This window comes from Perognathus longimembris, chromosome 17 (genome assembly GCF_023159225.1).
Source record: "Perognathus longimembris pacificus isolate PPM17 chromosome 17, ASM2315922v1, whole genome shotgun sequence".
Lineage (NCBI taxonomy): Eukaryota > Metazoa > Chordata > Mammalia > Rodentia > Heteromyidae > Perognathus > Perognathus longimembris.
The window spans coordinates 37626850-37647959 of record NC_063177.1 but is presented as its reverse complement, the minus strand read 5'-3'; the positions used below and the strand labels follow the sequence as shown (position 1 = coordinate 37647959).

At 51.1% G+C, this 21110-nt stretch overlaps 1 protein-coding gene across 1 annotated transcript; it reads right to left on the bottom strand.

Annotated features, from left to right (window-relative positions):
• Nucleotides 1-3895: 3895 nt before the first annotated feature.
• On the bottom strand, nt 3896-18150 carry Rapgefl1 (Rap guanine nucleotide exchange factor like 1). The gene is made up of 15 exons (XM_048364957.1): nt 17317-18150; nt 14292-14370; nt 13315-13450; nt 12620-12717; nt 9616-9728; nt 9142-9309; nt 7553-7650; nt 7309-7431; nt 6510-6688; nt 6348-6438; nt 5775-5825; nt 5365-5452; nt 5084-5148; nt 4685-4739; nt 3896-4471 (listed from the first exon to the last, which is right to left on the bottom strand). Exons 1-15 carry the CDS (start codon nt 17834-17836, stop codon nt 4347-4349), a joined length of 1989 nt encoding a protein of 662 aa, XP_048220914.1. The 5' UTR covers nt 17837-18150; the 3' UTR covers nt 3896-4346.
• Nucleotides 18151-21110: the final 2960 nt, after the last annotated feature.

Sequence of the window (21110 nt, the reverse complement as noted above, 5' to 3'; positions counted from 1 at the left end):
CACACACACACAGGCTCAAGTGGTAGCGTGCTAGCTTTGAGCAAAAGTAGCTCAGGGACAGAGCCCAGGCCCTGAGATCAGGACTGGCAAAAATTAATTAATTAATTAATTAAATGGGGGAGAATATGGTCAGGGATTGAATTTTTTTTTTTTTTGGCCAGTCCTGGGCCTTGGACTCAGGGCCTGAACACTGTCCCTGGCTTCTTTTTGCTCAAGGCTAGTGCTCTGCCACTTGAGCCACAGCGCCACTTCTGGCCGTTTTCTGTATATGTGGTGCTGGGGAATCGAACCCAGGGCCTCATGTATACAAGGCAAGCACTCTTGCCACTAGGCCATATCCCCAGCCCCAGGGGATTGAATTTTTAAGTGTGATCGAAAAGAGGGAACCATCTGAATTCAGGGTTAGGACATCAATAGGTACACACACACTTAAGGAATATTTCTTCTCTCCTTTCCTCTTTTCTTTCTTCCCTTCTTCCTTCCTTTTCTCCTCCCTCCCTCCTTCCTTGCCCTCCTTCCTTTATTCTTTCCTTTTTTTGTGTGATACTGGGGACTGAACCCAGGGCTTCATATGTGAACTTTCTACCTCTTAAGCCACACCCCTAGTCCTTTTGTTTGTAAAGTTGTTTTTGTAGTCTCACTAATTGCCCAGGTTGGCCTCAAACTCATGATCAACCTGCCTCTCCTTCGAGTACCCGGGATTATAGGCATTTACCAGCATGCCACCACACCCAGTTTTATTTTGTTTTGGAGACAGAATTTCACTCTGAATAGCCCAGGATGCCTTCAACTTAGGATTTTCCTCCCTCTGCTGCCTTAGTGCTGGGATTAAAAGAATGTATCACTACACGCAAATTGCTTCCTTTTCTTTTGCTTCTTCCTTTTTTCTTTTGCTTTTGTGCCAGTCCTGGAACTTGAACTCTGGGCCTGGGCTCTGCCTCTGCCCCTGAGCTGCTTCTTCTTCTTCTTCCTTTTTTTTTTTTTTTTTCCCCAGTCATGGGGCTTTGTATTCAGGGCCTGAGCACTGTCCTGGCTTCTTTTTGCTCAAGGCTAGCACTCTACCACTTGAACCACAGTGCCACTTCTGGTTTTTTCTATATATGTGGTGCTAAAGAATTGAACCCAGGGCTTCACGTATAAGAGGCAATCACTACCACTAGGACATATTCCCAGCCCATGATTTTTACAGTACTGAGGTTTTTTTGTTTTGGGTTTGTTTTTTGCCAGTCCTGGGGCTTGGACTCAGGGCCTGAGCACTGTCCCTGGCTTCTTTTTGCTCAAGGCTAGCACTCTACCACTTGAGCCACAGTGCCACTTCTGGCCATTTTCTATATATGTGGTGCTGGGGAATGGAACCCAGGGCTTCATGTACAGGAAGCAAGTACTCTTGCCACTAGGCCACATTCCTAGCCCCCAGTACTGAGTTTTGAAGTCAGAGACCTTGCACTTACTAGGCAGATGTTCTACCACTTGAGTGTCCAGTGGACTGAAGTTTTTGAAAGAGAGCCTTGGCCACAACGTGGAGCCTCCACTGGTAGCAGTGGAGATCAGAAGATATGAGACCAAGCAGGAGGCAAGTGCAGTTGTTCAAGGAAAATGGAAAGGTGATATAGACTAGGGCAGTCCCACGAGTTTGTTTTGTTTCTTTGTTTTTTGGTTTCTTTTTGCCAGTCCTGGAGCTTGAACTCAGGGCCTGAGCATTGTCCTTGGCTTCTTTTGGCTCAAGGTTAGCACTCTACCACTTGAGCCACAGCGCCACTTCTGGCCGTTTTCTATATATGTGGTGCTGAGGAATCAAACCCAGGGCTTCATGTATATGAGGCAAGCACTCTACCACTAGGCCATATTCCCAGCCCCCCAGGAGAGTTAAAAAAAAAAAAGCCAATCAAGTACTGGAATTCCAGGCATGAGCCAGGGTGCCCAGGTAACTTCTAGATTTTGCATCAAAACCTCTGGTGGATGAGGACCATTTTCTGAGATGAAGACTGAGGAGGAACAATCAAGTTGGAGGACTCACCTGTAGCTATTTGAGAGGATGATGTCTCCTGGAGCTCACAGAGCCTCTCCAAGAGCTAATATAGCCCCCGTGTGCCCCTTTCTTGGCACCCTGGGGTCTTCCTCCCTTTTTTGCCTGGCAACTTGGGCTTTATGCCGGGACTATTCAATTTCCATCTTCCCCCTTACAGGGTTGGAGCTAAGTCAACGTGATCACACATGGACACTGCCAGAACGGGTTAGGATGGAAAACATCCACACTTCCAAGTTCCAACTATCAGTGTCACACAAGTCTTGTGAGGGTGGCACCATTTCCTCTCACCCACATTTTGCACATCACTCCAGACGGTCCTACTGAGGGATCCTGAGCCCTGGGACAGACACCTTCCATTCTTCCCTCCCTCAGCCCTTCCCCAGAAACAGAATGAAGAACAGCAGGAAGTTGATTCATAGACTTTTATTTTTTTTTTCTTCACCCAGTGGTTTCTGCAATGACAACCCAGCCTGTACAATGCACACAGTTCATTCTGTTAAAGCTGTGGGGCACAGGGTGGGGGTGGGGGTCCCTGGGAAGCAGCAGGGCAGGCGTCAAGGCAAGAGGCAAGCAGCAGCCAAGACTGGGGGGCGAGGGGAGCTGTGTTCCAGAAGGGAAGAGGGGTTCAGGAGGGCCATGGGAAGCCTGGACTGCGGGGAGATGATGGGTGGCATAGCAGCTACAGGGAGGAGGCAGGGACCAGGTGAAGGGCTGCAAGGGATGAAGAGGGCTGGTGCCTGTGGACATATATATATATATATATATATATATGTATATATATATACACATATATATATATTTTAATGACAGGAACCAGGCTTCTGTATAAAAGGGACTGTACAACATAACCTATAATACATTGTTTACATATGATACAAGGCTCTTTCTGTCTTTTGAGTTTTAAAAAATAAATGTACAATTCCAGAGTTTGGGGTAAAAAATATATACACTCCCAGAGCAGAAAAGAACAGCCATGTTGGCTGCTGCTGCCCATTGCTGCCTCTTAAAGGGGAAAGAGGTGGTGCCTGGAAGGGAGGTGAGGCTGTTCCAAGATACCTCACTCAGTAGCTGCCAGGAGCCCTTGTAACCTTCAGCCCTGGGATTGGTGATGGGAGAGGGAGGGAAGACAGAGAGGTAATAAAGGCCTCACCAGAGTCTGGCTTCAGCTCTGCCATCTCTGCCTGCTGCCCTCCTTCTGGAGACGACGCCTGCCCTAGCTCAGAGAGCCACCCCACCTCAGCTCTACAGGGAGGACAAAGTTGAGGAGTCACGACAGGGAGTGGGACAGAGACTGTGTTGTTGGATATCAGACATAAGCACTAGAAAGAGGGTGAGAACTCCCTTTAGCAGGGAGATACCCCAAAAGCAGGAGTGTGGAGAGGAGGCACCCCAAACTCCTGACACTGCCACGCTTTACCCCACTGCAAGGCAGAGGGAGATCCAATAGTCAGCTTAGGCCTGTGTTTCCCTGAGCATCTTTTACCCTCTCCCAGGAGCCTGCCCAAGTCTTGCTGGGAGGCCTGGGTGGGAGACTTGCAAGGGCTGATGGGTAACTCTCTTTCCTGCCCTCTGGAACAGCTTGGCTCAGAAGCCTGGGTGTGCAGGGCAGCAAGCAGGAAGAGTTGAACAGAGGGAGTGATGGGGTGAGCAAGCACCCCACACCACACAACAGACAGAGCAGACCAGGGTAGCACCAAACAGAAGGAATCTCCACCACCACACACTCACAACACCCTGCCTCTATTACCAGATACAACGCTGCTCCCTAGAAAGGGCTACAGCGTTAGTGGTATAGTGGTGAGCATAGCTGCCTTCCTAGAAAGGGCTACATGCGCGTGCGCACGCACACACGCACATGCGCACACACACACATACACACACACGGGGGGGGGGTGCATACAGGGCTCCCAGCCCTGACCAAAGGGAAGCTAGACAGGTGGCAGGGAAGAAGGCAGCTAATCCCTCCCATAATGCCTCTCTGATCCTGGAGGTGGCCACTTCCTCCTGCTTGGGAACAAAGACTGGAAACTCCATCTCTGGACCAGACCTCACTGGGAAGGGACAGAGGAAGGAGCTCTTGGCCTTCTTTCCTGGAGAGGGCGGGCCAGCAAAGTGTCGTTGGGACTTGAAGGAACAAGGGTGACTTCAGCAGGATGAACAGGCTTAGGAGTCCTGTAAGTCCATCCAACTCTTCCTTCTGAAGCAGGAATTGCCCCCAGGGGAAAGCTATCCCATGTGGGCTGGTTGGGACATTGTGCAAAGTGCTTGAGTGCCAGGTGCCAAAGACCCTGTGAGGGGAGACCAGGCCCTTCCGCTCTCACTGACTATTAGCCTCTAGCTTGTAGGAGAGCTCGAAGAGGAGATTCTGGTTGTCGATGACCTGAAATTGGCGCACATAGGCCTTGGTCTGCAGATGATGGGGGGAGGCCTCCATGTCCAGGCCTGGGGGGGTGGGGGAGGGAGGAAGAGCTAGTTAGGATCCCAGTCTCTTTTCTTCCTGTATCCATGCACATGCGGGTGTCTGGCAGGAGGCCCAAGGAGAGAATGGAGAACTGGCCAGTGTAAGGAGATACACAGATGAGCAGGGAGTTCCCCAAGCCCTCCCACTGAGCCAGAGTTCAACCCCAAATCCCCCTCAGAGCCCAAAGTACTCACAGAGGGGCCTGCTCCGGTATTTGCGGATAGTCCTTACTTTCTCGGCCACTGAATGCTGAGGGATGACAAGGAATAAGCCCCAAAAGGGCACAAGAAGGGTGCTTTCCCACTCCATTGTCCAACTTGGTTTTACTTTTTCCAGTCAGTTTTGGGGGAGTTCAGAAGGACCAACTGAGGAGGTGCATCAGGGTGCTAGGAGAGGGGGAGGTGGTTGCCCCAAGCTGCCAGTCAGCTTTGCCACCTGTGGGTGGGTTACCACAGCGATGCCACCAGGGAGACAGGAGTCTGTTAGGCAAGCTGGGCACCATAGAGGAAGGCTGCTATTTTAGGGAGGTGACAGGAGAAAGGAGGAGGACACAGCCTCTCGCTCATGGGAGGGAGGCTGGCAGTACTACTCACCAGCTTCTCGATGTTCACCAAACCATCTACAAGGGTCTTACTCCCCTCGTGCAGGAAGGTCAAGTCTAGGAGGTGGGGATGGGGAGAGAGCTAAATGTGAGGACAGGACAGAACAGTGGAGCTCAACTGGCCACTGTACCCTTCTCCACCCCCAGAACCCACTCCATCTGGGGTGGGAAGTTCGAGCTGAGTAAAGAAGGGACAAGGATGCAGAACTGGGCCATGGGACAAGGGACTGTGGACAGAAGCAACATACTTTGCAGTGTGCAAATGACTCTCACCTTTGAGGATTAGCGGTACAAAGGGAATCACAGGAGGCTTCATTTTGGAGATCACTTCTCGGTAACTTTTGTGGTTCCTACAGGGGTCCTGTCATTTCACAGAAGAGGGATAGATCAGAAACAGGGGCTCAAGAATACTGTCAAGATGTCCATCCCTTCCTCCCTCCTTCCCTCTCTTTCCTTCTGTCCCATTTTTCTTTATTCCTTTTGCCCATCCAGATGGGGTGGGGGGTGCCTAGCTGAGGGTGTGGTAGGAGACTTGACTACTTTCTCCTCTAAGGGAAACAGGGTAGCAAACCTTTTACCCCCGCATGTTGGGAAGGGGAATTCCTTGCAAAGGAAGCTAAGGCAGAGGGCTTCCAGGAACAAAGGTGTAAGTCCAAGGGCAGATGAAAGCTAAACCCACTTACCGTTAGGTTCTCAAATTTGCGGAACAAGTTCTTGAATTTCCCTGGCAGCTTCTGCAGAGTGTGAAAGGAGAAGGAATATCAGCGTGGAGCTCCTTGGGTTTCAAGGTGGCATGTGACTGGGCACTGTGACGTCCGGCACTGGACGGGATAAAGGCTTGCCTATCTTACAGGAGGTTGGGAGGCTGGTGGGTGAGGGAGTGGAGAAGTCCGCCTTTGGCTACTTCCATTGATTCTGGGCAAAGCGAGACCTCTGCTTAAGTAGGTGCTGTGTACACAGGTGTCCTCACTGCATGGAGGAGGGAACTTCAGACTCCCATAGCCAAGCCCACTCGTGCTTCAATTCTGGCTTTTCACTCATTTGCCAAGACCTGAGTCAAGCCATCCACCTATGTCCTGGGGCTGTACTTGGGAGAGGAGGAAGTGTGCTTCCAACTGGCACAAAGACTCCCCACAAGCTAGCAGCAGCCCTAGGGGATCCCCACGGGGCGGGGGGAACCCAGGATGCTAAGATCTCCTAAGTAGGGTGTTTGAGCCAGCTGGGTGGAAGGGTGAAGAAGGGAGGTGTCTCCTCACCTCCCAGGTGAGCCGCAGACGGCTGACGGCTGCGTTGTCCAGCCCCATGACAACAGCGTAGAAAGACAGGAGGTCCTGGTTCTGCTTGCAGCTGCAGGGATGGAGGGGAGGTCAGTGGTGTTGGGCGGCTGTGACCCCACCTCCAGCCTGGCCCACACTCACATGGCAGCGATCTTGATGAACTTCTTGAGCAGCTGTGCACGTTTCCCCGGGGCCTCGCAGAGCAGCACCTCGGTGGCCACCCAGTGCGTGACCTCGCTGCAGCGCTGTAGCAGCAGCTCCAGGTTGGCCGTCTCCCGGCGCCCACGCTCCCCATGGAACACGTAGTCCACAAACTCCAGCTGCACCCACGATGGCAGAAAATGGCAGCCCAGGGAGCAGAGAGGGAGAGACGGGAGGGAGACAACCACAACCACCGTTAATAGTATTCCATCTAGGAGCACTTGATGATTTAGCCTCAAAACTACCTTCTGGGTTGTCACTACCTTTTATTTATTTTTTATTTTTTGCCATTCCTAGGGCTTGAAATCAGGGCCTGAGCGCTGTCCCTGGTTTCCTTTTGCTCAAGGCTAGCACTCTGCCACAGCGCCACTTCTGGCCATTTTGTGGTGCTGGGGAATCGAACCCAGGGCCTCATGTATACGAAGCAAGCTCTCTTGCCACTAGGCCATATTCCCAGCCCCAATAGTGAACTTTAAAAAAAAAAAAAAAGCTAATCCTGTGTCAGGTTCTATGCAAGCAGCTAGTTTAGGCCCTGAACCATCCTGCTATGAAATCTCTCTCTGCCATTTTTTTTTTTTTCCAGATGAGAGGACAAAGGCCTGGAGAGGTTATGGCTGTGCATTGCCCAATGGCATGCTGCCAGTGAGCTCCTGCCCAGAAAGTTTTGATACAAGCACCAACTCTCAATGACACATTTCTCCCTGCTGCCTCTGCCCAACCAACACCAGCATTAACCCACCTCGTGCACACATCGGAACAGCTCCCAGTGGAAGGCAGTGAGGTGGTTGGCCACATCTTCTGGCTCTACTCGGTGGATCTCTGTGTCTCCAGGGGAGACCTGAATCTCCTCAGGGAGGGGTACCTGGGGTCAGACAGGGGTAGAGGGGTAAAGGGACTAGACAGCCAGTGGCAGGATGAAGACAGCTCCCAAACATGCCTTGGCCCTCACCCAAGCCAAGGCCTTGTGAAGAAGGAGCTCTTACCAGGGCCTCATAGCTGTCACGAGTACAGGCAAACAGATGGCTGTTGATTCCCAGCGTGGTGAAAACACAATCTTCACTGGGTTGGAGCAGGACCTTCTCTGCAGGAGAACAGGCTGTCAGCCTTAGCTTCAGCCACCTGTACCCCATGCTGCTGGGCCACCAATGCCACACTCATCCAAACACTCCTAACTCTGCACTGTAGCTGTCTACACTAGTGGGACTCATCACCATTTCATGGTATATTTATCTGAAATGTATCAAGTGATTTCTTTTGCATTTAGAACCTTTTCTCCTTTCTTTTTCTTCTCTTTCTTTTTTTTTTTTTTTTTTTTTTTGGTCCTGGGACTTGAACTCAGGGCTTAGGCACTGTCCCTGAGCCTTTCTGTGCTCAAGGCTAGTGCTCTACCACTTGAGCCACAGCACCGCTTCTGGCCTTTTGTATTCAAGTGGTACTGAGGAATCGAACCCAGGGCCTCATGCATGCTAGGCAAGCACTTTACCACTAAGCCACATTCCCAGCTCTCTCTTACCCTTTCTATCATGTTCTTTCACAGTTCTCTCATTCTTTCAACTCTGTGACACTGAGAAGGCAGGAAATTTTTTCCTTTTAGAGGTAAATAAGACCAAAACATGATGGTGCATGCCTCTAATCTCAGCACTGGGGAGGCTGAGGCAGGAGGATCGTAACTTCAGCCTGGGCTACATAAGAGACCCAGTCTCAAAAAAGAAAAGAAAGAAAAAAAGAGGCTATGCTACATTACTTTCTCTTCCCAAAGAATTGGAATCTACCCTGTCTTCAGCCTGACAAACAAAGCATCTTAGATGCTTAAGAGGATAGAGGACCAGAGTACAATCCCCAAGTGGATGAGAGGTAGCACCCAGGTCACAGCCCAAGGGTCCTGGGTCAGTGATTTCCAAACTTTATTTATTTTCCAGTCCTGGAGCTTGAACTCAAGGCCTGGGAGCTGTCCCTGAGCTTCTTTTGCTCAAGGCTAGCATTTTACCACTTGAGCCACAGTGCTACTTCTGGCTCTTTCTGTTTATGTGGTACTGAGGAATTGAACCCAGGGCTTCACGCATGCAAGGCAAGCACTCTACCATTAAGCCACATTCTCGGCCCTCTTTGGGGTTTTTGTTGTTGTTGTTTTTGGTCATGAGGTTTGAACTAGAACCTAGCCACCATCTCTGAGCTTTTTCGCTCAAGGCTAGTGTTCCACTACTTTTAGCTATAGCACCATTTCTGGTTCTCTGGTGGTTAACTGGACTTAAGAGTCTCACAGAGTTTCCTACCTGGGCTGGCTTTGAACCGTACTCCTAAGATCCCAGCCTCCTGAGTAGCTAGGATTATAGGCATGAGCCACCAGCACCTAGCTCTCCCAAAGTTTAATATGTATAGGCATCTCCTTGGGGATCTTGTCCAGGTCAGATGCAGGTTCTGACCCAGCAGGTCTGAAGTTTTAACACTGTCCCCGGTAATGAACAGGAGGCTGGTCTGGGATGACCCTTTGAGTAGCAAGGGTCTAGAGTTTAATCTCTACCCACTCCCTTCCAACCCCCGCCTCCCGCCCCAGGGTGCTGACTCGCCACACCTCCTGAGGAGGCCACAGCTACCAGGATGAGGGAATCCTCACGTCCTGCAGGTTCTTCTGAATACTGTAGCTTCTCCGTCACAGAGCCCAGAATGTCCTGCACAGATGCTGAGAGGCGACTGCGTATGGTCACGTAAGAGTGGTCAGGCATGTAAACCCGGCAGAAGACTGCACAGAGACAGGAAAGTCACTTTTCAAAAGGGTAGAGTAGCTGCCCCAGTACAGGCCCCCTCCAGTGTGCTTCTGCATCAGAGGTTGGTCTCTGTAGATGCTATAAAAGGGGTTCCTTCAAAGGGGTGACATTGTCCAAAAATGAAATGGTAACCCCTCTGTACAACACCTTAATAATAACAATAAAATTATTTTTTTAAAGAGCTTCCTTCAACTACATGGGGAGATGCTACTGAGGGTACTGAAGACCTAGAGACCTCGCATATGCCTCTGAGTAACTGTCCCCTTACTGCCCACACTCACTTTCATCCGAGCCTCGGAAGGCCACTCGGGTCTGCAGACAGGAGTCTATCCGGCGGAAGTGGCGGAAGAGTGGTTTAACCTGCTTGCTGGGCGGCTGGCTCTCCTCTGGAATCCTGGCATGGACACAGCCAGGCATGAGCAAGCCCTGCCGGGCACATGGAGCACCAGGCAGGACCATTAAGTAGGGATACTGGAATTGGGTCAAGGATGCACCAGCTCCAGGTGGAAAAGATGGATAAAGAGGTCAAAAGGGAGGACAATGACCATCATAGGACAGCTGTCCGCAAGACCCAAATCAAATGCCATCTCTCTCAAGGATTTTTTCTGACCTATTCACCCACCAGGAAAGGTTATTACTTCCTTGTCTCAGCTATGGAACATCAAGACAATATTTTTTATGTCTTATCTTTTCTACCAGATTGAGAATGTTTGAAAACTGGGATTAGTTTTTGCTCATTTTTTTTTCTCCTTTAGGGCCTAGCACATTTCTTGGCACATAGTAGATGGTAGGCCATCAAGTGTTTGCTGAATTTTGCTGACAAGGACTTCACAGTCTGGGAGGGAGATAGACATGAATACAAATACTTCTAACACCAGGGAGGTGTTGGTGACATAACAAAGGTACAGAAGAGTGATCTTGGTGTGGAAAATTAAGAGAGCTATTCCTAAAAGGAGGCTCTGAGATGTTTCCAGGGAGAAAATGGCATTTTATCTGACTTTGAAGGAAGCAGAAAGAGAAAAGGTAGGAGAAGGGTATTCTGGGAGGATGATGTAACTGACAGCAGGAAGTTGGAATTAGAAAAGCACAGTGTTGAGAGAGATGGACTGTATAGGGTGGAGGGAAATGAGGCAGGAAGGATCAGCAGAAGGAGAGAGGTGTTTATTTGTTTTGTTTTTGTTGCCAGTCTTGGGGCGTGGACTCAGGGCCTGAGCACTGTCCCTGGCTTCTTTTTGCTCAAGGCTAGCACTCTACCTCTTGAGCCACAGCGCCACTTCTGGCCATTTTCTGTAGATGTGGTGCTGGAGAATCGAACCCAGGGCTTCAAGTATACGAGGCAAGCACTACCACTAGGACATATTCCCAGCCCCAGGAGAGTGGTGTTGCGTGCTCTGCTAGGATGGTTAACTGTCTCTTAGTGATAGTAGAGGAACATGGATGCTTCTGGAACAAGGGTAAAAATGGTATCATGTAGACAAGCTTGAAAGGTCTCTCTGGTGTCAGCATAGAGAAAGGAGAAAAATGTAAGTACACAAACAGAAACCGTGGATGAGAGATTGTGACAATAATCTGAGTAAGAGATCATGAGGCATACACAAGGTTTGTGGGGCTAAGAATGGAGAGGAGAGGGACTGAAAGAAGAAATGAGGGATGGAATTGTGGCTTATTGGTAGAGCGCTTGCCTAACATGCATGAAGCCCTGGGTTCTATTCCTCAGTACCACATAGAGTGCTAGCCTTGAGCAAAAGAAGCTCAGGGACAGTGCCCAGGCCCTGAGTTCAAGCCTCAGGACTGGCCACCAAAATAAATAAATAGACAGACAGGCAAACAGACAGACAGACAGAAGAGATGAATGGATACAGTGGTATTCTAAAGCCAGATCAAACTGGCTCCCAACTTCAATTTTGGGAAAATTTTGCCAACTGGCTATAAACACAGTGTGTGTGTGTGTGTGTGTGTGTGTGTGTGTGTGTGTGTGTGTGTGTGTGTGTGTTAGAAGCTTATGGTCAAGTAAATTATCAAAAAGATACTTTCAGGCAGGCACTGTGGCTCATGCTTTTAATCCTAGCTACTCAGAAAGCTGAAATCTGAGGGTTGTAGTTCAAAGCCAGCCTTGGCCAGAAAGTCCATGAGACTCTTATCTCCAATTAACCACCAGAAAACCAGAAGTGGTGCTGTGGCTCAAAGTGGTAGAGCACTAACCTTGAGTGAAAGATCTCAGGAGCCAAGCGCTGGTTGCTCATGCCTGTAATCCTAGCTACTCAGGAGGCTGAGATCTGAGGATTGTGGTTCAAAGCCAGACCAAGCAGGAAAGTCCATGAGACTCTTATCTCCAACTAACCACCAGAAAACCTGAAGTGGCACTATGGCTCAGGGACAGCACCCAGGCCCCAGAATTCAATCCCCACAACCGACGGAAAGGGAAGGGAAGGGAAGGAAACAGAAGGGAAAGGAAACAGCTCAGGGACAGCATCCAGTCCCAAAGTTCAAGCACCACAACCAACAGGAAAAAAAAAAGATACTTTCCTAGTTGTTTTTCCACAGTTTATTATCTATGCTCTCCAGATAATTTATTTATTATCTTTTTTTGGGGGGTGCTGGTACTGGGACTTGAACTCAGAGCCTCATGTTCTTCTTTGCTCAAAGGTGGTGCTCTACCAGTTGAGCCATACCTCCACTTCCAGCTATTTGCTGGTTGTTGGATACAAGAGTTTCTTGGGTTTCTCTGTCCAAGCTGGCTTCAACCAAGATTCTCAGACCTCTGCCTCCTGAGTAGCTAGGATTATAGGCATAAGCCACCAGCACCAGGCTTTCTAGGTTATTTAAATGTCTGTATCACTATGGTGGAAATAACAATATAAAAGCCAGCTGCTCTCATCTCTCCCCAACTCCATTCAGTGATATGATGTTGATAGCATGAAATCAACCATAATGAAAAAATTTCCACTACAAACTCAGCAGAAGCTACAAATCAGGGATCTTTCCTGAAGCACCAATTGTTAAATATTGCCAGTCTACCACTGAATTGACAGTACAAGCCTATAATCCCAGCATTTGAGGGAGAAGTAGGAAAATCATGATTTTGAGGCCAGCCTGGGATACATTGCAAGGTTTTGTTCCAAAGGGGAGGAAAAAAAAAAAAGACTGGTGATGTTTTGTGTCACCATCCAGTAAAAGCAAGGAATTGAAATAAAACCTGAAGCCACAAGACCAGAGGCAGCCCCTATAACAGAGGAATTGGGGGAGCTTCTCTCCTGTCCCCTCCCCCAGTTTATTCCCTCTCACTTCAGCTCCACTGTCTCCACAAGCTGATGCAGCCTCAGTGTGTCCTCACGGAGGTCTTGATAAAGGGACTCATCCTTCATAATTAGCAGGTACAGATCCTGAGGAAAGGACAGAGAAGGTGAGGGCGGGAGTCTCATGCCAAGGGCCACACCCTGCAGGGACTGTGATGGGTTCTCCCTCCATACCATGGAGCATAGAACCACCATAAAAAAATAAAGCCCACTGGCATATTTTGCTTCCAGGTACCCCACTGAAGGCGTGTAGGTCCTTCAAAGAGACCCCCTTCTACAGGGGATAGCCTGCTCACCTACGTTTTCTGTGTGTGTGTGTGTGTGTGTGTGTGTGTGTGTGTGTGTGTGTGCATGTATGCTGCATGGGTGCAGGTACTATGGCTTGAACTCAGGGCCTCAAACTCTTGGTTTGGTTCAGTTTTGTGCGTGTGCCAGTCCTGGGGCTTGAACTCAGGGCCTGGGCACTGTCCCTGAGCTCTTTTTTCTCAAGGCTAGTGCTCTACCCCTTGAGTCACAGATCCACTTCCAACTTTTTGGAAGTTTATTGGATAAAAATCTTAGGGGCTTTTCTGCCCACCCTGGCTTCAAACCGAGATCCTCAGATCTCAGCCTCATGAGTAGCTAGGATGAGAAACGTGAGCCACCAGTGCCCAGCCTCACCCACTTTTTCTTCCCCAGGCGCACCTTGATGATGTGGCCGGCCCCCTCTTCCTCTTGCAGCAGCCCCTGGTAAGTGTCCAAGAAATGGAGAAGCATAGCTAGACAGGCCTGCTTTCGGCCCAGCCCCTCAGGGCCCTCCACACCCTTTGCCTGAACAAAGCTGACCCCTAAGTTAAGAAAAAGTTGTGGGAAAGCAGACTGGAGGAAATTCAGAAAGGGAGACAATGGCAGCATAAATGGTCCCCAGATATTCTGGATGGGGGCGGGGGCTAGGGAGAAAGTAGGTTTAAAGGTCTTAGAGCCAAGACCTGCTTCTGTGCCAGCCATGTTTCTGCTCAGAGTAGGTCATGATTTAGCTACTGCCTTTAGATTTTCGCTTGAGGATACTCTACCAGGCCCCCTCTAACCCCTATCCGGCCCAGGGTCTGTAGCTCACAGTGGAGTCTACAAACCTGATTTTACATCATTTCTGTGACACTATATTCAGTGACCTGACATTTATAATGAGGTTCTAAAACAACTCAGTGAGAGGCCAGTTGTTTATGGGACCCAATGAATAGGCCAGCCAGTGGCTCAGCTCTAGCAGACCCCACCAAAGCACAGCCTTAACCTGATGTTGACATCAGACTGTGTAACAACATCCTGGGCAGCCAGATATTTAGAACAATAATCCTCCATGGGGAAAGAGGTAACCTTAATAGAATAATAACACCTTACATCTGTATAGATATCTGCAGTCTCCAAAGCACACCCACATCTGTTATCAGACTGATCTTCAGTGCAGCCACAGAGGTAGGCAGGGCAAGGGGTGGTTACATCCATTTGTCAGGAGAGGAAACTGAGGCCCCAGGATGGGAGGAGGTCTGTCCAAGGTCACATAACTGGTGAGTTGAAAAGCTGGGTACATTTTCTAAGGGAGAGCTTGGGCTGGAAAGTCACATGTGGGGCATAAGGAGTGGCTCTCTCCGGGCCTGCTCTTTATAAACTCCACAAAAGGATATTACTGGTGTAGCTCTTGCAGGAATTTCTCCGTTGGGAGAAAGAGGGAATGGGTAAGGACGATGTCATCGAGCAGGATATCTGTAGAGATCAATGGGTATCAGAGATATCAGGAGGGCACTTCCAGAACCAGACCGGAAACCATGTACTCCTTTCTCTTGCCTCTGAGGGTGAGTTCTCTTTAGCCAGGCTGGAGCCATGGCCACCTGCTCTGTCATGCTCTGCACATGCACTCACACATGTGTGAAGGTTCTGGGCAGCCGCTGCGGGGGTGGGGCTGGCAGCTGCCAAGGCAGCTGGGGGGGGGGGGTTGTGCCTTTGCTGGTCATGTATACCTCTCTTCAGTGTGTGTGGGAAGTTGGTCAGAAGATAATACACTCATGCCTGAGATCTGCCAAAAGAAAAGGAACCCATAGGAAGGTCCCTGTCCAGAGACCTTCCAAACACAGAGATTAAGGTCTGGTGTGTATGAATAAGTGTGGCTCTGTGTCCCTCCACCCCTCCTCAATTCCTACCTCACAGCTTCGTGTTCCAACTAGGCAGGAGAGAACCAGCCCCATTAAAAGGGAGCAACTGCCACTTATTTGATCCCAGAGCCTTGAAATAGAAACTATGTGTCCTTTGGGTGCCCAGAGGTGGAAGGGTTAATGATGGAAGGAGAAGGGGAGGGGCTCATTTCACTACCCTTTTCCATCCACACCCATCTGGGCCTGGCTCAGCCAGTCAGCCGGGTACAAGGTCGCCCTGACTTGCAGCCAGCCCTGGGGTGGGGCAGGGCTGCCTGGCATACAGAGACAGGCAAGGCCCAGGGAGGGAGCCAGGTGTCCTTAGCAGGACAGGTTGGGGCCAAGTCCTCCGGCACTGCTCCAGGACCAAAGCAAGGCTCTGACAACCTTTGGCTTACCATGCCCTGTTGCCAATTCTATCCATGAGGATGGAGGAAAAGCAACACACAAACATGTACTTCAACTGTTTCATTTCACAAATAAGAAACTGAGGTCTATCTGGGCATGGTGCCACATGTCTGTAATTCCAGGATTTAGGAGGTAGAGGCAGGAAGATCTTGAATTTGAGGCTAGCCTGGGCTAAAGAGTGAGGCCTTGTCTGGAGAGAAAGAAAAAAGGGGGGAAAGGGAGGGGAGGGGAGGGGAGGGGAGGGGAGGGGAGGGGAGGGAAGGGAAGGGAAGGGAAGGGAAGGGAAGGGAAGGGAAGGGAAGGGGCTGAGCTCATCCCAGAGCTAGAAGGGACTTGCCTGGAGCTGGAAGAAGAACCTAGACTCCTGAATCTTAGTTCTTTTATCAATTTTCCCAAGACAAGCAGGGTATCGGGGCTGTGGTCAGATGGGGCTGCCTAGACATTTGAGGGTCTCTGGCTATTTGTGGAGGACTTTCTATAATCCTCACCACTCTGACAGAAAACCAAAGTAACTTGAGAATCTGAATTGAGTTGGAAATATCAGAGTGGCAGATTAAGCTGATTCCCATTCACTCTTGAGACTGGTTTGGGGTTCCCAAACCAGTTACTCTGGGGACTCAGCCTGCTAGTCCAGATACTATAGGTGACAATTCAGGAGCAAAGGGGGAAAGATAGCTTTATCCTTCTCCTCTCTACTCAGCAACTCTGTTCTAAAAGTGTGCTAGCGAGCCTCCAGTCCTGCCTCTCAGCGCCAAGAATGGGGACAAGGAACAGGGAAGTCTGACATCCTTCCTCGCTTCTTTATCTCACCAGAGGCGAAGCCAGAGCAAAGGAAAAGGAACATGGGGCAGAGTGGGGGAGATGCTGATATGGGGGCTACAGTTTGGCATCTGTCTCTTTCAAAGCAGGCGCTGGTCCAATGCACAGCCTCCCCAGGGAATGTGTCATAGAGACACAGGGTGTGTGGTGTAGGCGGGAAGTTATGGTTAGAAGAGCTGTGTGTGTGTGTCTGATATTTTTTTTTCTAATTAAATCCAAAAGGTGTCAGCTCCCCGGGGCAAATGTAGCCTGAGCCAAAGGAGAGGACCCAGACCTTGTTAAAAAAAAAAAAAAAAGATCTCCAAACTTAGGGGAGTGGCACCCACTCCATACTCCCAGGCGGAAGCAAGGTGTAAACCTCCTGTGGTTAGGGTCTCAATTAGGGTTCCTGAACCTCACACCCTTCCAGGCCTACTGAAATGCTTAGAGACATACATAAAGACCCTTATGTCTTTGGCCACACTAACTAGCAATTTGGGGCCTCATTCTCCTTAAAGGCCTCTTAATAGGGTGCTGGTGGGGAGGGGTGAAATAGCATCATCGTTCAGGGAGTAAGTCTCCCAGGGTGTGGCTATTATTTTTTTTAAAGAGGCCGTGTGCTGAGGTCTGCCACCAGAAGAAGTGTGAGAGCCTCTGGGTGCTGCAGGACCTTGGTACCTGGCCCACAAATTCTTCCTGTCAGTTAACACCTTCTGAGTCCACCCCCAAGTAGAACGTTAGCCGCCATCAAGCTAAAAAGGACACCATGGCATCAAGCTAATAAGGACAACGCCATCCCTCTGCCCAGCCCCAAAGGCAGCTTGCCAGCCCTGTGCCTATCCATGCTAACTAACCCCACCAAGTGGGTCGGCCTGTGCTCTGGGACTTCTACACAGTCAGGGCCTCCTGTCAGGATAGATTTTCAGGCCTTGGCACGTCTGGAGGGTGGCACGGGCTGCGCTGGGAAGCTTCCATCTTAGTGGGTCAGGCCCTAATTTGAGGGCACCGGAGGAGGCAGTCCACATCAGGGACTCATCGGAGAGACTGGCTAACAATACCCAGGGGAGAAGAAGGGTGGCTGAAGGCGAGGAGGAGGGTCAGCTTCCTCCTCGGTGGGTGCGGCTACCACGGGGAGGAAGGTGGGCACTGCAGCTTCTCTCTGTGCGAGGAAGCATCGGTGACTCGGCTGGGCTCAGCTCCTACCCCACTTTGGGAGGACCCCTCCGAACACAGAGCCATCCCCACTCTCCAAGGGTAAGAAGAGGAAGCAGGGGCACCCCTTGCTCCTGGATGGAGGAGCCGGCCGACTCCTTACCTGAGGCGCCGCTGTCCCTGGTGGCCCCTCCGGCCAGCCGCTCCAGAACCCGGTTCAGAAGATGCTCCGGCCGCTCGGGGGCGCCCAGGGGGGCCCAGGGGGGCGACGTCAGGGGCTCGCCCGGGGACAGCTCATCTGAGGAGTACGAAGAAGGGGAGCGCAGGGGTCCCCCACCCCCGAGCGGCCCTGGCCCGGGCACCTCCTCTAGCTGCAGCCAACAGGGACCCCCATTGCCCGGCTCCTCCGAGACCCCCATGGGCTCTCCTCCTTCCTCCTCCAGGGGTGGCTCCAGCCCTGGCTCTGCGGGGTGCTCCCGGAGGAAAGCTGGGAGCAGCAGGCGAGACACGCTCTGCCGCCGCTGCAGCGGCCGCGGCCCTGCGCCCGGACCCCCGCCCCCGCCGAGCCCCCCGCCCCCGCCGGGCCCCCCGCAGCCGCCCGGACCCCCGCCCGGACCTCCCGCCACCGTCCGCCCCGCCAGCTGCGACGTCTGCTTCTTCAAAAATTTCTCCAGTGGCTTCATGCCCCCCCCCGCCCCTCTCCTAGGGGCCGCCGGGGGACCCAGGTGTCCCGGGCGCGGGCGGGGGGGGCGGGGACACGGTGCCCAGGGCCGGAGGCGCAGAGCCGGGGGCCGTGCCGGGCGCCGGACTGGGGCCAGAGGTGGCCGAGGCTGGGGGGCCGAGCCCAGGGGCCGGCGGCCTGGGGAGGTGCCAGACGGAGGGAGTGCCCGCTCTCAGCGGTCCCCCATGCCCGCTGCAGCCAAAAGGTGGACAGGCTGCGAGGCCGGTGCCCCCGGCTCCGCGCTCCAGGGCCGGGCTGCGGCGGCGGCGGCGGCGGTAGCGGGCGGAGCGCGCGGCTGAGAGGACGCGGCGGCGGCGGCGGCAGCGGCGGCTGCGCTCCTGGCCCCGGGGAAGGTGGCAGAGCCGAGGCCCCGCCCCCTTTCGGGGCCCCGCCCACGCCCACGCCCCCAGTCTCCGTAGACACGCCCCCAGAGCCACGCGAGGCTCGAACTTGGGTGCTAGTGTGGATTGCGAGGGAAACTGAATTTGGGTTCAGAGCAGCGGTAGGATTTAAGGGCAAAAGGAAGGGGGTGATTAGCAATGGGAGGGATTACTAACTCAGGGATTGCCGAGTCTATAGTGTGACTTCAAAGAGCCAGATCTGTAGCCTGCATTTTGACTCACCTATTTGTACCCAGGTGAAGTCTATGAATATTGTTAAACCCTGTGCACCTTTGCCACAGGAATGAATATGTGGCCTTTGTCATCCTCCTATGAGAAGGGCATGGAGGGCTTCTTGGGTGGATTGGTATTGGTACTGGGGGCGGTGCCCATTTGCCTTTTGTGATAGGGTATAGTAAGTAGGTGGTGCAGGGCTGGCCCTGTAAGGCAGGTACTGGCAGGTAGGAAAGAGCCAGGTAGAGAACAGCAGGTTGTGGCAAGTCTAGCTGGTATGAGAAGAGATAGTAGGTATAAGGGCGGAGACCAGGAGCACAAGGGCACCAGAGCCCAGCTGGCAGCAGAAGGAAGCAAGGCCATGGACAAGTCCCAGAAGTGCTACCTAACATCACCAAGCATACAGAATCTAGAGCGTATATAGCTGCAGATGTGGGAGAAGTGTTGCCAACTAAGCATTCTAAATACTCCTTGTTCCGGTTAACCATACAATACGCATTCTAACCCTAAGGATACACTGCTCAAGCAGAGACAGAGGGTGAATACATCCAGGTTAGGCTTACAAGGTAAGGGAGTGGCACCACGTTCCAGAGGGTGGAAGCAGCTTGGACAACGTCCCACCCCTGTTTACCATGGACCAGCCAGGCACGCAGAAGAATGCTAATGGCAGGGAGCGATGGAAAGGACAGGGTGTATACTACACTTGTGTTGCTGGATATGCATGTCTAGTTCCATGTGTGCTAGAGCATGTGTTCACAGAAATGAAGCTTTGCACATCCATCTGTGGATTTGGAGAAGGGACAATAAAAGAAAGGAGCCCCATCTTGGCTAAGAAGCTAGGTGTATCAGCTTCCTGGCTTTCCTCATTGATTGAACACCTCAATATCCCTGGGGTTCAGAGTGGAAAGTGTCTAAAGTGGCTTGGAGCTCCCCAGGTAGCATTTTATGAACCAAATAGGAAGAAGGGAGGGCTTTTCTCCCGCACATGCCACAGTTACCAGATTAAGCTGGTTGCCTTGGTAACCTCCTCTCTGGGCAGGATTTGGGATTGTCGGTTAGGAAGGGCGAAGAATTGGGGAGTGTGGAGGGTGTGGGAGCTGGAAATAAAAGGGACTGAAAGACTTCTGCAAAGTAAAAGCTTGGAGAACAGGACTCCAGCATCCCTCCAACTACTTAAGGACAGCAGGGAATGACTTTGAGATCTTGAATAGGGAGGAAAACCAGCCTCAAGTAGTGGTCCTCTTGCACCAGTAGTTGTTCCCACTCACACTGCACACTGGAAACATAGATTTTTAGAAATACTGTTGCTTAGGTCATATCCCAGACCAATTAAATGAGCTCTCAGGAAGGACCTTCCACAAGTTTAGAAAGTTCCCCAGGTAATTCCAATAGCCAGATTCGTAAATCACTGCCTTCAGAGAGCCAACAGAAGTCAGCTGCTGATGCTGGAGGGTGGTTTTGGGAGTCCAAGACCTTACTGTTTGGATGGACCACAGGTTGCAAGCATGTGTGCACTCTACCAGAGTGAGAAGGTTGGCAGGGTATCTTCAGTCTATCACAGGAAACTAGAGAGATGTAAGGTGATATAGAATTACAACTGTGAGATGGGGACCAAAAAGCTTTCACTAAGGTCTATGAGTTTCCAGAAGGGAGTTGGGCAGGGCTACCTAAGGCTGATCTGTCTGCCCCTTATATTCCTTTTCTTTCTACCCAAGAGGCAAGCTGGGAGAGCAGAGAACCTGGGGGCTTTGCTGAGCTTGAATTTCTTTTTGCCGAGCTGGTTACCAGGGCAACAGAGAGAGCAATGGGATCTAACTGCAGGACTTGAGAGAAGCAAGAGGCAGGGGTGACGAGGAAGCATCTTAACATTCTCATTCCTCCTGCCAGTAACCAACCGCCCGCCCCCCAAAAGGTTGACATTCTTTTACATGACCCCAGGAGACCAAGCCTACAGTTACCCATCACCCGTGGGGCAGAAAGGAAGCAAAATGACATGAATTAAAGAATTTGGGATGGAGTCAGGAAAGTCATGGGAATCCGTGTAAAAGCAACACCAAGGGCTGTGGATCATTTTAAGATGTACATTCCCTGATGCCCACATTTTAAGATGCCCACATTCCCCATGTGAGGTTTTATGTAAGAACAAATGCTATCAATTCCCTATTAAATTCAATTGCTCTCCTATACCAGTAAAATTCTGTCTCAACTAGGATCTGGCACAGTCAATCAATTATGCTGTGTGCACCTGGGCCCCAAGGAAAGGCCATCATGAGTAATAGCTGTTGGTTTTCTGGTTCCTTTTTCCCAAGTCCCTTTTAGACTATGGTCCATGCCAGCATCTTTTTCTTTTCTGCCAGTCCTAGGGCTTGGGCACTGTCCCTGAGCTTCTTTTGCTCAAGGCTAGCACTTTACCACTTGAGCCACAGGGCCGCTTCCAGCTTTTTCTGTGTATGTGGTAATGGAGAAGTCAAACCCAGGGCTTCATGTTTGCGAGGCAAGAACTTTACCACTGAGCCACATTCCCAGCCCTCGTCTTTACTTTTCAAGAAAACCAACTACATGTGCCTCTCATCCAGCACATGACAGTTGTACTGATTGATACTCGGATGTGTGGGGTTTACC